Here is a 14,450-nt window from a genome sequence, read left to right as displayed (position 1 = left end):
TCTGGGCAACAAGAGCGAAACTCCGTCTCAAAAAAAAAAAAAGTTTCTGGCCCTGTAGGAATGACTGACTGAATGAATGAATGAATGGACCAGGAACCAGTCTGAGTATGAGCCCCACCTTCACTCTGGAAGCCTGACAGCAAAGACGGGGGTCCAGGCCACGCGGCCTCTGCTTTCCCATACTCTCTTTTCTAGTGGAAAGTAAACTCATCAACTAGCTTGTAAGTTGGTAGTATTCTAACGTAGGCGCTTCCAAGGAAGTCACTGAATATTCTTGTGCCGGCGCCTCCCCGACCCAGCCCTGCAGGGAAGGATCCGGTCCAAGGTCTCTCTGCGATTTCCGAAGAATTCGGTCTTCCCGGAGCCTCTTTCCCGGCTCTTCTAGAACCGAAGGTTTTAGTTCCCATGGGCACAGCCGGAGTCCCCGGAGGCCACCCTGCGCCACCGGGCCCTCAGCCGCCAGAACCAGGACAGGACCCCAGGGCGCGCGCGACCGCTGGACCCGGGAGCGGCACCTCCCACACCGGGAGCCCCGGGCGGTGCCCGGAGTGGGGCGGGGATGGGGAGGGGCTTGGCTGGCGCGGCCCCGGCATTGGCTCCGCGGGCCGGGGCGGAGCTGCGGGGTCCGCGGTGCGCTCTGTAAGTTCACCGCCGGTCGGGTCCCGCCGCCGCGCTGTCCAGCTCCTGAGACCTTGCTGTCCGCCGGTCCGCCGTCTGCGCGCCTCACGGTGAGTTCGGGCTGGGATTTTCGCAGCTTCGCGGGGGCCCCCCTAGAGGCCCATCTCTGTGGCGCCCCGCCCCAGCTCGCGCCCTGGCCCTGCCTCTCACCTCACTCAGGTCTTTTCGAGGGCTCCTAGAGCTCCATGGGGCTTCCCACCCGCATCTGGGTGCCCGCAGCCTCGCCCTTGCCCGCAACGGTCCGTGGGGCGCCGCGCAAACGACCCCGAATTCCCCGTTCTGCCCTCCATTCTGTACCCGGGCCCCCGCCCCCCTCCCGAGACCCAGGGGTGCCCCGCCGCCCAGCGTCCCCACCGGGGCTGGGGGCCGTATTTTTAGCCGATGGTGAGGTGTTCTCCTATCTTTAGCTGCGGCCGCGAATGTCCTGAAACGGATCCGGGCTGGGCTGGGCTGCGCCCGGGTAGGAGTGGGGAGGGGTCGGCGCCGGAACCCGAGCCGGAGCTAAGGAGCCGGACCCGTGGGAGGGGCGGGGGCCCGCACGCCGGAACTCTGGCCCTGCGCCGAGCGGACACTAAGACATCGCCCAGGCCGGAAAACACGGGGGAGGCTCCTCCCAGAGCTTGGAGACTAGGGCAGGGTCCCCAATCGCCCCCTTTTTCCCCGATTGTGGGACCAGAAACCCCGAAGCAAAAAGATCTCGCAGGTAATCCCCATCTGGTACTTGAACGCGCAGCTCCTTGGGGATCGCCTGCCTGGAGCCCGGGGGGAGGGGCCCTGGAGACCCCGGTGTGCTCTCGGAGTCCTCCGGGACACTAGGCGATCAAGGGAGCACGCGCGCCACCTGGCGGCCGCAAAGCCGGGCACCTCTCCGGAGGCACGGGGACCCCGGGAGACCCCGCGGCCGGCTAGAGGGTCTCTGCATCCGCGAGGTCTAGGAGGGCGGGAGGAGGTGGACGCCTGGGGTCAGGAGCCGTTCGTTTTTGATATTGTTCAAAGCACTGGCCCCGGAGAATCGAAGTGCTTGAGGAAGGAAGGCCTTGTAGATACTTGCTGAATGAATGATAGAACCTACAGTGACCCGCTGAACCCCGCTATTGTACATTGGCGCTCTCACTTGTAATATTGCAGTGGGATCTCCAGTGGCCCTCTAGTGGTGGCTTCGTTGTCAGCCCATTTTATAGATGGGAAAGGTGAGACCCAGAGAGGAGAGGCGTCTTGCTGAAGGTTACAGAGGAAGTCCCAGGTGGAGCTGGATTTAAGGACAGTCTCCTGATTTGGGAGAAGAGGGGGTGTGAGGTGGCCTAATATTCCTCATGATAGGAGGATCCCTGCCTGCCGGAAGTCATTTTCTCATTGGGAGGTTCAGGGCTCCTGTCCAGGGCAATCACAGAGAGCTAGGATGCTCCTATCTGCTCCCCGACTGCTGCAGGGAGCTCCCCTCCCAGCCCCCCACAGCCCTGTCCTAATGGAGACCTCATTCTCATATCTCTGGACACATGAAAGTTGGGCAGACAGGGGCAGCCAAAGGTCAGGATGTAGATGGAGGAGGTCTGGGGACCCACTGTTCCCAGCCTAGCTGTGAGCTCGTTTCTCTCCCGCTCCCCAACCATATTATGGAGGTAGGCGTGGCCCACTGCATGGGAACCACATGGACCAGGCTGGGTACCCACTCTTCCACTTCCTAACTGGATGACCTCGCCAATGTTACTTAACATCTCTGAGGTTCAGCTTCGACTTCTATAAAGGGCCGTAATGACCCCACCATGCCGTGACTGGGAGCATTAAGATGAGAAACTGTGCGTGGCAAGCTGGATCCTAGGGTCTTGCACTTGCCAAATCTAAATTCTTGGGGCGTGAGGGTTGTAATTCCCAGCTCTCCCCTGGGCCGCTGATGCTGGCCTCACCCTCGATTCTCCCCACATCTGGAATTGGGTGTGTACATCTGGCTGTGAGTGAGACAGCTGTCAGGGACGCCCAATTTGTTGTGGAAACACTCAGGCTGTCTTGGCGCCGCCGTGTGATGGGGTTGGGGGTGCGGGGAGGACCTGGCCCAAGCTCTCGGCACATCCCACCAGTCAGCCCCACGCTCCATGAGTGAAAGGAAGACAAGCTCCCCCCCCCAGGACTTCTCTGCTGACGAGCGACAAATTGCATGTTTGTCAGCATGGCCCCCAGGCCTGGCATGGTTGACACAGGATGAATGCGTGACGGGATCCCAAGACCTCAGGGTGCCCATGCGTCCCCACCCTTCCCCCAGCTCCTTGCAAGCTGAGCTGGATTTCCACCACGGGAGAGTCATTCCTTTGTTTCCTGTTAAGCTCCAGGTGCTCTGGGAGGGGCAAGATGTCCGGCCTCTGTGGCTCAGTATGACTGACCCGGGTGTCCGGTCCTGGGGTGGGGTTTCCTGAGCAAGGGCCTCAGCTGGTGATGGGGGGGCAGTTGGACTCTGCTTCTCCTGCATCCTCCTTCCTCCTTCCTGCTCCCTCCTCCCAACCCCCTCACCCCCACCCTCACCCTGCCTAGAATGAAAACTGAGGCAAAGAACTGGCAAGAGCCACCTTTGGTGAGCCCCTAGCTGGGCCTGGGGAGGGGGTGGTACAGGAAGGTGGGCTCCTCTGGCTTGAATTCCCACCCTGCCCTTACTCACTGGGTCACCCTGGGCAAGTTTCTCTCTTTGCCTTTTATGCTGAGTCTACATCTGGGCTCATGTGTACTGGACCAATCAGGTCCCACATGCATCCCCCACCCTCAAGCAGAGGGAGTGCTTGCTTCATTTCTTTTTTCTGTTAAATCAGTATGACACCCCTTCATAGCTATTTATTTTTCCACATTAAAAAGAGCTTATTTTTTTTTCTGACTACATAAATATTATGTGCATATAAATAATACATTGCTTATTAGTAAGAATTTGAATTCATAGAGGTCTGAACGAGAAAGGAAACGTCAACCTGAAATTCTCCCACTTTGAGATAACCACTGTTAACATCTGGATGGCCATCTTTTCATATTTATATATATTACACACATCTATCATGTCATAGTCATGGGACCAAAATATTACAGGTTATTTTTATTGATGACTCCTTTCCTCCCAAATCAGTGACCCCACCCCCCATCCCTGCTGTGTACCCTAGTCAAGGTAGCCCATATGACAACCTAGGGCTGGCCTTCTAGATTTTTCTCTGTTTTTTAAATTTTTTTTTTTTTGAGGCGGAGTCTCACTCTGTCACCCAGGCTGGAGTGCAGTGGCGCGATCTCGGCCCACTGCAACCTCTGCCTCCTGGGTTCAAGCAATTCTTCTGCCTCAGCCTCCTGAGTAGCTGGGATTACAGACGTGTGCCACCACACCTGGCTAATTTTTGTATTTTTAGTAGAGACGGGGTCTCCACATGTTGGCCAGGCTGGTCTCGAACTCCTGATCTCAGGTGACCCGCCCGCCTCGGCCTCCCAAAGTGCTGGGATTACAGACATGAGCCACCACGCCCGGCCTTTTTTTTTTTTTTATAGGACAGAATTCTACACAGACCTGTACACATGCAGTTACATAACATGCATATGTGTCAGAGCGGGGAGGCAGGTAGGTAGTCAATGCTTTCAATAAATGGATGATCTATATTATGTTTTTGCATTTTGTTTCTCTCTCTCTGCAATGCCCTGTGGGAATCCTCCAGAATTTTTCACCTCTAGGTTCACCTCAGGTTCAATTTTGAATTTTGACACCTCTGATTTTTTTTTTTTTTTTTTTTTTTTTTTGACGGAGTCTTGCTCTGTAGCCGAGGCTGGAGTGCGGTGGGGCGATCTTGGCCCACTGTAACCTCTGCCTCCTGGGTTCAAGTGATTCTCCTGCCTCAGCCTCCCAAGTAGCTGGCACCACAGGCATGCACCACCACGCCCGGCTAATTTTTTGTGTTTTTAGTAGAGACGGGGTTTCACCACGTTAGCCAGGATGGTCTCGATCTCCTGACCTCATGATCCACCCACCTCGGCCTCCCAAAGTGCTGCGATTACAGGCGTGAGCCACCGCGCCCAACCCCAACACCTCTGATTTTTAAATGGGGTTGATAATAGGGTGGTTGTGTTGATTAATTGAGATGTGTCTGCAAAGAGCACAGAAGAATGTCAGGTACAGAGCAGAGCCCCCTCAACTAAAAAATATACGTACTCCCCACTCCACCTCCTCTTTAGGTGCCAGGGTAGGGAGGAGGGCCAGAAACTATCCTAGACTCAGCCCCTGCCCATAAGGAACTCCTAATAGGCAGAGGAGAAAACGCGACCCCGCCTCCAGGTGGGACATGATTGGGTCAAATGGGAAGTGCCAGCCACCCAGCACCCTTGGCTAAACGCCTGCTGTGCTCCAGGTCCCCGCCAGGCCTGGGCGGGAGAGACAGTGGTCACAAAGCTCTCTGTCCTTGGTCAAGTAGGGAGTCAAGGCCATTTGTGAGGCCCCCCACAATCTGGCACTTACATTGTGGGGCACAGGTAATGTGCAATGGAGGTGGGGGGTATGGCATGAGTACCTGGATAAGGGTGATGAGACCTACCTTGCCGGGGACCCAGGGCAAGAGAATAGAGCAGGACTTTCTGTGTGACTTTGGACCTGTCATTCAGGTTCCTACCTCAGTTTCCCACCTGTAAGGTGAGGGCTTGGCCCTGGTGGTGACTCTCTAAGATGCAGTGGGTCTTAGAGTGAAGACATGCTTCTCCCAGCACAACTCCCTGCAAGGGGAGTGCCCCACCTCCTCAGGCTCCCATGGCTACCACAAGAGGCCCAGAAACAAGATAGATGTTTCTGGCCAGGCGCGGTGGCTCACACCTGTGATCCCAGCACTTTGGGAGGCCGAGGCAGGCAGATCATTTGAGGTCAGGAGTTCAAGACCAGCCTGACCAACATGGTAAAACCCTGTCTCTACTAAAAAAAAATGCAAAAATTAGCCAGGCATGGTGACACGTGCCTGTAGTCCCAGCTACTTAGGAGGCTGAGGCAGAAGAATTGCTTGAACCTGGGAGGTGGAGGCTGCAGTGAGCTGAGATTGCGCCACTGCACTCCAGCCTGGGTGACAGAGTGAGACTCCATCTTAAAAATAAAAAAGACGTTTGCATCTGATTTTGGTCCTGCTGTCTCTGACAGGTGTGCACCCTTTATGTTTCAGCTCCTCAGCCCTGGACTGGGGACAAGTAACCCTCGGTGACAAGACCAAAGTGCACTGCTGCCCACACAGCTCCTACCTTTCTGGCTTCAATTCTTCAGAAGAGTTTGCCGTCCTTTGGGGAAAACATGATTTTCGTTATCTCAGCCCACTGACTTCATTGATCTCTAATCTTTTTTAATTCCTTAGGCCAACTTTGTTCGTGCCCCACACTGTAGCCAGGAGCCCTTTGTCAAGCTTTGGGCACCTGCAAACCACCCCTTGGAACGAGTGTTTCCTCTGGCTGAGGGTTGGAGAAGAGGCCTGGTCTCAGCAGGCGGCCCGTAGCCTCACAGCCAGGCCTGGTGGTGAGGTCACCATGTCCACCAAGGTGCCCATCTATCTGAAGCGTGGCAGTCGCAAGGGCAAGAAGGAGAAGCTTCGGGACCTGCTGTCCTCGGACATGATCAGCCCACCGCTGGGGGACTTCCGCCACACCATTCATATCGGCAGTGGCGGCGGCAGCGACATGTTTGGCGACATCTCCTTCCTTCAGGGCAAGTTCCACCTCCTGCCGGGGACCGTGGTGGAGGGGCCTGAAGAAGATGGCACCTTCGACCTCCCCTTCCAGTTCACCCGCACCGCCACCGTGTGTGGGCGGGAGCTCCCGGACGGCCCATCCCCCCTGCTCAAGAACGCCATCTCCCTCCCGGTTATCAGTGGACCCCAGGCTCTCACCCTGCCCACAGCCCAGGCTCCACCCAAGCCCCCTCGCCTGCACCTGGAGACCCCTCAGCCTTCCCCACAGGAGGGAGGGAGTGTGGACATCTGGAGGATTCCAGAGACTGGCTCCCCCAACAGTGGGCTGACCCTGGAGTCAGGGGCTGAGGAGCCCTTCCTGTCCCATGCCAGCTCCCTGCTGTCCCTGCACGTGGACCTGGGGCCTTCCATCCTGGACGATGTCCTGCAGATCATGGATCAGGACCTGGACAGCATGCAGATCCCCACATAGGACATGAGGCTGCCTAGGCTGGGGTCCCAGGTGGGGCCCAGCCAGGAGGTGGGGTGTGGACACGGACGTGGCGGCGGAGTCAGGGTCCCAAGATCCCACCTATGTCGTCGCTGGCCAGTGATTCTCCTTCTGAGCCGTGTTTCCCCTCTCCCTCCCTCTCCATGTGGGCAGGGCAGGCCCCATCGCTTTCCTCTGATAACCACATGGACACGTCCCGAAGTCAGCCCAGGTGCCCTGAGCATCTTGTGGCACCTGGACCCCATCACAATACTCCTTCCTTCAGGTCCCTGGGTGAAGGTTTTGCTGAAACCACACCTACTTTTCACCTCCCTTCTGCCTCAGCCCCATTGGATGCCCTGACTGGGGGCAGGGGAAAAGACAGGGCACAACTGGCCACAGGGTTCGGCCACTGGGCAGGCTGTTCCGGGCCTTTGGCTTTGCATCCTGGACGGGGAGTGTCGTGTCAGGGACCAGATGTGTCCTGCCTCATCCCCGGCTCCATCCCTTCCCCACATGACAGGGGATTCTGGTTGCAATAAAACATGCTGCTGCTGGTGGCTAAGCTCCCTGTCCCTTTGCCCCAGGTTTCCTCCCGGAGGCAGGCAGTCTCCCAGAGTTGAGGGCTCACCTTTGGAGACCCCAGCCCCAGAGGGCTTTGTGGAGGACAGGCCTTGCCCTCAAGAAGGTCGTACCTGACGCTGAGCCTATCATGAGAATGCGACAGGAGCAAACCAAGTGTTGCTGTGACATTGATTCAGATGTTTGGCAAGAGGTGGCTGAGCACTTGGGTAGGCTTGGCACTGTGCCAAGCCTGGGGCCAATCCCTGCCCAGTCAGCTGGGGTCTGGTGGGGGACACCCAAGAATAAAAGAATAACCACAAAATGTGCAAGGGACCAACAGCTTCAGCTTCAGAGCACCGAGGGAGCATGCGGGAGGGATGCTTGGAGCTGGGAGGGTCTGACAGTGCTGCTTCAAGATTCATTCCATCCACGGCTGTTTACTGAGCATCTCCAGTATACAAGGCATGGCTCCGGGTGCTGGGGATACAAGGCAGACGCCATCCCTGCTCTCTGGGAGTTTAAATTCTAGTTGGAAGCGGGATATTAAATTGGTAAACAAATAAGAGATGATTTCCAGCAGTGGTAAAGGCTACGAAGAAAACAACGTCATCAGGAATGCCTAGCAGGGAGGGCAGGGGGTGTCAGGGCTCATTAATGTGATCAGATGTGATTCTGAGCCAAATTGGAGCTACCAGCCAGATAACTCATGTAAGCACAGGCACTGAGGAACCAGAGTGAAGACACAGCAGCCACCACACAGCAAAAGAGCGTGGACCTCCGAGTTGCACCTGGCCTGAGACTCAGTTTACCCATCTCTAAAATGGAGCAGGCCAGGCATGGTGGCTCACACCTGTAACCCCAGCACTTTGGGAGGCCAAGGTGGGCGGATCACGAGATCAGGAGATCAAGACCATCCTGGCCAACATGGTGAAACCCCGTCTCTACTAAAAATACAAAAATTAGCTGGGCGTGGTGGCACGTGCCTGTAATCCCAGCTACTAGGGAGGCTGAGGCAGGAGAATCACTTGAACCCAGGAGCTGGAGGTTGCGGTGAGCCGAGATTGCACCACTCCACTCCAGCGTTGGTGACAGAGTGAGACTCTATCTCAAAAAAAAAAAAAAATGGAGCCACTGCTAGCTACCTCACAGGGTTATTGAGAAAACTAGGGATAACATTTATACTAGCCACAGGGAAGGGTTTTTGTTGTTGTTGTCGTTGTTTTGTTTTTTTCTTTTAAGACAGAGTCTCACTGTGTTGCTCAGGCTGGAGTGCAATGGCACAATCTCGGCTAACTAACCTCTGCCTCCCGGGTTCAAGCTACTCTCCTGCCTCAGTCTCCCAGGTAGCTGGGATTACAGGTGCACGCCACCACGCCCGGCTAATTTTTTGTTTTGTTGTTTATTTGTTTGTTTTTTTGTGTGTGACAGAGTCTCACTCTGTCAGCTGGGCTAGAGTGCAGTGGCATAATCTCGGCTCACTGCAACCTCCACTTCCCGGATTCAAGCAATTCTTCTGCCTCAGCCTCCTGAGTAGCTGGGATTACAGATGCCTGCCACCGCGCCCGGCTAATTTTTTGTATTTTTAGTAGAGATGGGGTTTCACCATGTTGGCCAGGCTGGTCTCGAACTCCCGACCTCAGTTGATCTGACCGCCTCGGCCTCCCAAAGTGCTGGTATTACAGGCGTGAGCCACCATGCCCATCCAGGAAAGGTGTTACAAATGGTTGCAGTGTGTGATGAAGGAAGGAACTGGGGGTCGGGAAGGACAGGACTGTGAAGCTGGAACACAGGCTGGCGTCAGCAGGGAAGAGTTTCGCTGGCCAGGATGACACTGAGTTTGAGACACTGTCTCAAAAAAAAAAAAGATTAGTCAGGGTGTAGAAGTGCGCCTGTAGTCTCAGCTACTCGAGAAGCTGAGGTGGAAAGATTACTTAAGCCTGGGAGGTCGAAGCTGCAATGAGCCATGATTACAACACTGCACTCAGCCTGGATGACAAAGTAAGACCCTGTCTTAAAAAAAAAAAAATCTCAAAAATGTAATACTGTAGACAAAGCATTGTGGGGGCTGAAAAAAAAGGAAAAAATTAATATTGAACAAAAGAAGCCAACTTCAAAATAGGATATATTGTATGATTCCATTGATGTACAGTTACACAGACACACTAATCTTTAGGGCTAGAAGCATGAGATGGCTACTGAGGTGCTAGTGATGTCTTTTTCTTCATCTGGGTAGTGGTTACACAGGTTTGTCTATTTTGTAAAGATCAATCAAGCTACAATTATTTTGCATGGTATACTTGCATCAAACCATCTCATGTACCCACAAATATATACACCTACTAGGTACCCACAAAAATTAAAAGATTGAAAAAAATAGTCAAGCTACATAAGATCTATGCGCTTCTCTTTATGTATATTTCTTTTTTTTTTTTTTTTTTGAGACGGAGTCTTGCTCTGTCGCCCAGGCTGGAGTGCAGTGGCGTGATCTCAGTTCACTGCAAGCCGCCTCCCGGGTTCACGCCATTCTCCTGCCTCAACCTCCCGAGTAGCTGGGACTACAGGCGCCTGCCACCACGCCCAGCTAATTTTTTGTATTTTTAGTAGAGACGGGGTTTCACCGTGTTAGCCAGGATGGTCTCGATCCCCTAACCTTGTGATCCACCCACCTCGGCCTCCCAAAGTGCTGGGATTACAGGCGTGAGCCACCGTGCCCAGCATCTTTATGTATATTTCAATTAAAAGTTTGAATTTTAAAATAGTACTAATAATAAATAGGCTAGTTCCATATAATTGGAAAGGCAGCTTATGAACCCAGCATCAATAGCTTTCAGTTCTTTTAGGATTGTTTAAAAAAAGGTTACATCAGCTGGCCGGGCGTGGTAGCTCATGCCTGTAATCCCAGCACTTGAAAGCCTAGACGGTCAGAACACATGAGGTCAGGAGTTCGAGACCAGCCTGGCCAACGTGGTAAAACCCTGTCTCTACAAAAAATACAAAAATTAGCCGGGGGCACCTGTAATCTCAGCTACTCGGGAAGCCGACGCAGGAGAATCACTTGAACCCGGGAGGTGGAAGTTGCAGTGAGCTGAGATAGTGCCACTGCACTCTAGCCTGGGCTGGAAGGAAGAATTTGTCAAGGAATGACAAGGGCGAAACTCCGTCTCAAAATAAATAAATAAATAAATATAAACAAATAATGTTACGAACATTCTCGTACAGTTTTTTTTTTTTTTTTTTTTTTTTTTTTGAGACGGAGTCTTGCTCTGTCGCCCAGGCTGGAGTGCAGTGGCGAGATCTCAGCTCACTGCAAGCTCTGCCTCCCAGGTTCATGCCATTCTCCCACCTCAGCCTCTCCAGTAGCTGGGATTACAGGCGTCTGCCACCATGCCCGGCTAATTTTGTTTTTGTATTTTTAGTAGAGATGGGATTTCACCGTGTTAGCCAGGATGGTCTCGATCTCCTGACCTCATAATCCGCCCACCGTGGCCTCCCAAAGTGTTGGGATTACAAGTGTGAGCCAATGCTCCCGGCCTGTTTTTTTTTTTTTAAGAGACAGGATCTTGCTATGTTGCCCAGGCTGGTCTGGAACCCCTGGGCTCAAGTGATTCTCCCACCTCACCCTCTCAAGTAGCTGGGATTACAGGCATGAGGCATTGCACTCAGCTTCTTGTACAGCTTTCTTGTGTGTATATCCAGGAGTGGACTTTGCTGGATCATAGGGTATGTGTATGTTCAGCTTTAGTGATTTTATATGTATATATACATATATATATATATATATATTTTTTTTTTTTTCTTGAGTTGGAGCCTTGCTCTGTTGCCCAGGCTGGAGTGCAGTGATGTGGCTCCAGTAGCTCACTGGAGCCTCAAACTCCTGGGCTCAAGTGATCCTCCCACCTCAGCCTCCCTAGTAGCTGGGATTACAGGCATGCACCACCATGCCCAGCTAATCTTTTTTTTTTTTGAGAAGGAGTCTCGCTCTGTCGCCCAAGCTGGAGTGCAGTGGCGCGATCTCAGCTCACTGCAAGCTCTGCCTCCCAGGTTCACACCATTCTCCTGCCTCAGCGTCCGAGTAGCTGGGACTACAGGCGCCCACCACCACGCCAGGCTAATTTTTTTGTATTTTTAGTAGAGATGGGGTTTCACCATGTTAGCCAGGATGGTCTCGATCTCCTGACCTTGTGATCTGCCCGTCTCGGCCTCCCAAAGTGCTGGGATTACAGGCGTGAGCCACCGTGCCAGGCCTCTTTTTTTTTTAAGGTGGAGTTTTGCTCGTTGCCTAGGCTGGAGTGCAATGGCGTGATCTTGGCTCACTTCAACTTCTACCTCCCGGGTTCAAGCGATTCTCCTGCCTGAGCCTTCCAAGTAGCTGGGATTACAGGCCTGTGCCACCATGCCCAGCTAATTTTTGTATTTTTAGTAGAGAAGGGGTTTCACTATGTTGGCCAGGTTGGTGTCAAACTCCTGACCCCAAGTGATCCACCTGCCTTGGCCTCCCAAAGTGCTGGGATTACAGGCATGAGCCACGGTGCCTGGCTGTCCAGCTGATTTTTAATTTTTTTTTTTTTTTGAGATGGAGTCTCACTCTATTGCCAGGCTGGAGTGCAGTGGCATGATCTCGGCTCACTGCAACCTTCACCTCCCGGGTTCAAGCTATTCTCCTGCTTCAGTCTCCCAAGTAGCTGGGACTACAGGCATGCACCACCACGCCTGGCTAATTTTTGTATTTTTATTAGAGATGGGGTTTCACCATGTTGGCCAGGATGGTCTCGATCTCTTGACCTCGTGATCCGCCTGCCTCAGCCTCCCAAAGTGCTGGGATTACAGGTGTGAGCCACCGCGCCTGGCTTGTCCAGTTAATTTTTAAAAAATTTTTTATAGGCCGGGTGCGGTGGCTCACGCCTGTAATCCCAGCACTTTGGGAGGCCAAGGCAGGCAGATCAAGAGATCAGTCTGAGACCAGCCTGGCCAACACGGTGAAAACCCCTCTCTACAGAAAATACAAAAATTAACCAGGCGTGGTGGCGCGCGCCTGTAATCCCAGCTACTTGGGAGGCTGAGGCAAGAGAATTGCTTGAATCCAGGAGACAGAGGTTGTAGTGAGCCGAGATCGCGCTGCTGCAGTTCAGCCTGGGCAACAGAGCAAGACTTTGTCTTGAAAAAAAAAAAAAAGAAAGGTCTACACCAGCATCATCTCTAGGTTTTTCTTCCAAGCTGCTAACACCTATTCTGCATGTTTTGAAACTGGTGCAGGGTTAGCAATGACAAATACCTCACAACTCTCATCTGCTAAATACGATTTTAAGACACAGCAATGGTAAGATGTGTCCTGCTTCTGAAATATTAAAATGACGGGGGAGAATATGTGCATCTTGGAATTGGTGAAATAAGGTATATTAGAAAAATGATGGCCTGTGAGGTGGCTCAAGCCTGCAATCCCAGCTCTTTGGGAGGCGGATCACTTGAGGTCAGGAGGTTGAGACCAGCCTGGCCAACGTGGTGAGACCCTGTCTCTACTAAAAATACAAAAATTAGCCGGGCATAGAGTGGCGGATGCCTGTAATCCCAGCTACTCGGGAGGCTGAGGCAGGAAGCGTGAACCTGGAGGCTTGAACCTGGAAGGCGGAGGTTGCAGTGAGCTGAGATCGCGCCACTGCACTGCAGCCTGGGAAACAAGAGCAAACTCCGTCTCAAAAAAAAAAAAAAGAAACAAAAGAAAAATGACAAGTACCAAGGACCAAGCCCTGAGGACTCTGACAGTTAGAGGCTGAACAGAGGAACAGGGTGAAAGGACTGCCAGTGGGGAAGGACAGCCAGGAGGGAACGGCGTCTCAAAGATCTGGAGAAGAGTTTGAAAAACAGAGTGGCCAACGGTATAATGGGGGTTGATAGGCCCATGAGGACAGAAAATAGATCTCTAAATCTGCTGAAAGGGAGGTCGTGGTGACAGGAGCTGTTTCAAGTGAACAGGTGGTGACAAAGTTCCCATTAAACTGGGTGGAAGAGGGACCTAGAAACAAGGCAACAGAGATAGGGAGTACTATTTGCTTTTAAAGAGTGAAAAGAGGTGACAGTTGAAGGTCGACTTGGGCTGTTGTTTTTTTTTTTTGAGACAGGGTTGGCTTTGTTGCCGAGGCTGGAGTGCAGTGGCGCAATCATGGCTCACTCAGCTTCGACCCTCCTGTGCTCAAGCGATCCCGTCACTTCAGCTTCTACAGTAGCTGGGACCACAGGCGCGCGCCACCACATCCGGGTAATTTTTAAATTTTTAGTAGAGACGAGGCCTCGCTATGTTGCCCAGGCTGGTCTCGAACTCTTGAGCTCAAAGCAATCCTCCTGTCTCCGCCGCCCACAGTGCTGGGAGCCACGGTGACCGGCCTCCTCCTGGTCTTTTTTTGTTTTTTGGAGACGGAGTCTCCTTCTGTTGCCCAGGCTGGAGTGCAGTGGCGCAATCTCGGCTCACTGCAAGCTCCGCCTCCAGGGTTCACAACATCATTCTCCTGCCTCAGCCTCCCGAGTAGCTGGGACTACAGGCGCCTGCCACCATGCCCAGCTAACTTTTTGTATTTTTTTTAGTAGAGACGGGGTTGCAAAGTGTTAGCCAGAATGGTATCGATCTCCTGACCTCATGATCCACTCGCCTCAGCCTCCCAAAGTGCTGGATTACAGGCGTGAGCCACCGCGCCCGGCCTTCCTTTTTTTTTTTTTTTTTTGAGACGGAGGTCTCGCTCTGTCCTCCAGGCTGGAGTGGAATGGCGCGATCTCAGCTCACTGTAACCACCGCCTCCCGGGTTCAAGCGATTCTCCCCCTTAAGCCTTCCGAGTAGCTGGGATTACAGGTACCTGCAACCATGCCCGGCTAATTTTTGTATTTTTAGTAGAGGCGGGGGTTTCATCACGTTGGCCAGGCTGGTCTCGAACTTTTGACCTCGGCGGGTGATTCACCCGCCTCGGCCTCCCAAAATGCTGGGATTACAGGCGTGAGCCACCGCGCCCGGCCTTCCTCTTTTTTTTGAGACGGAGTCTCGCTCTGTCCTCCAGGCTGGAGTGCAATGGCACGATCTCAGCTCACT

General features: G+C 53.3%; 1 protein-coding gene across 1 annotated transcript; it reads left to right on the top strand.

Annotated features, from left to right (window-relative positions):
- Positions 1-593: 593 nt before the first annotated feature.
- On the top strand, positions 594-7,699 carry CDC42EP2 (CDC42 effector protein 2). The gene is made up of 2 exons (XM_054439369.2): positions 594-728; positions 6,015-7,699. Exon 2 carries the CDS (start codon positions 6,184-6,186, stop codon positions 6,814-6,816), a length of 633 nt encoding a protein of 210 aa, XP_054295344.2. The 5' UTR covers positions 594-728; positions 6,015-6,183; the 3' UTR covers positions 6,817-7,699.
- Positions 7,700-14,450: the final 6,751 nt, after the last annotated feature.

Source organism: Pongo pygmaeus, chromosome 9 (assembly GCF_028885625.2).
Source record: "Pongo pygmaeus isolate AG05252 chromosome 9, NHGRI_mPonPyg2-v2.0_pri, whole genome shotgun sequence".
In the NCBI taxonomy this organism is placed as follows: Eukaryota; Metazoa; Chordata; class Mammalia; order Primates; family Hominidae; genus Pongo; species Pongo pygmaeus.
The sequence above is the reverse complement of the archived record's forward strand: the minus strand, read 5'-3'. Positions and strand labels throughout refer to the sequence as shown.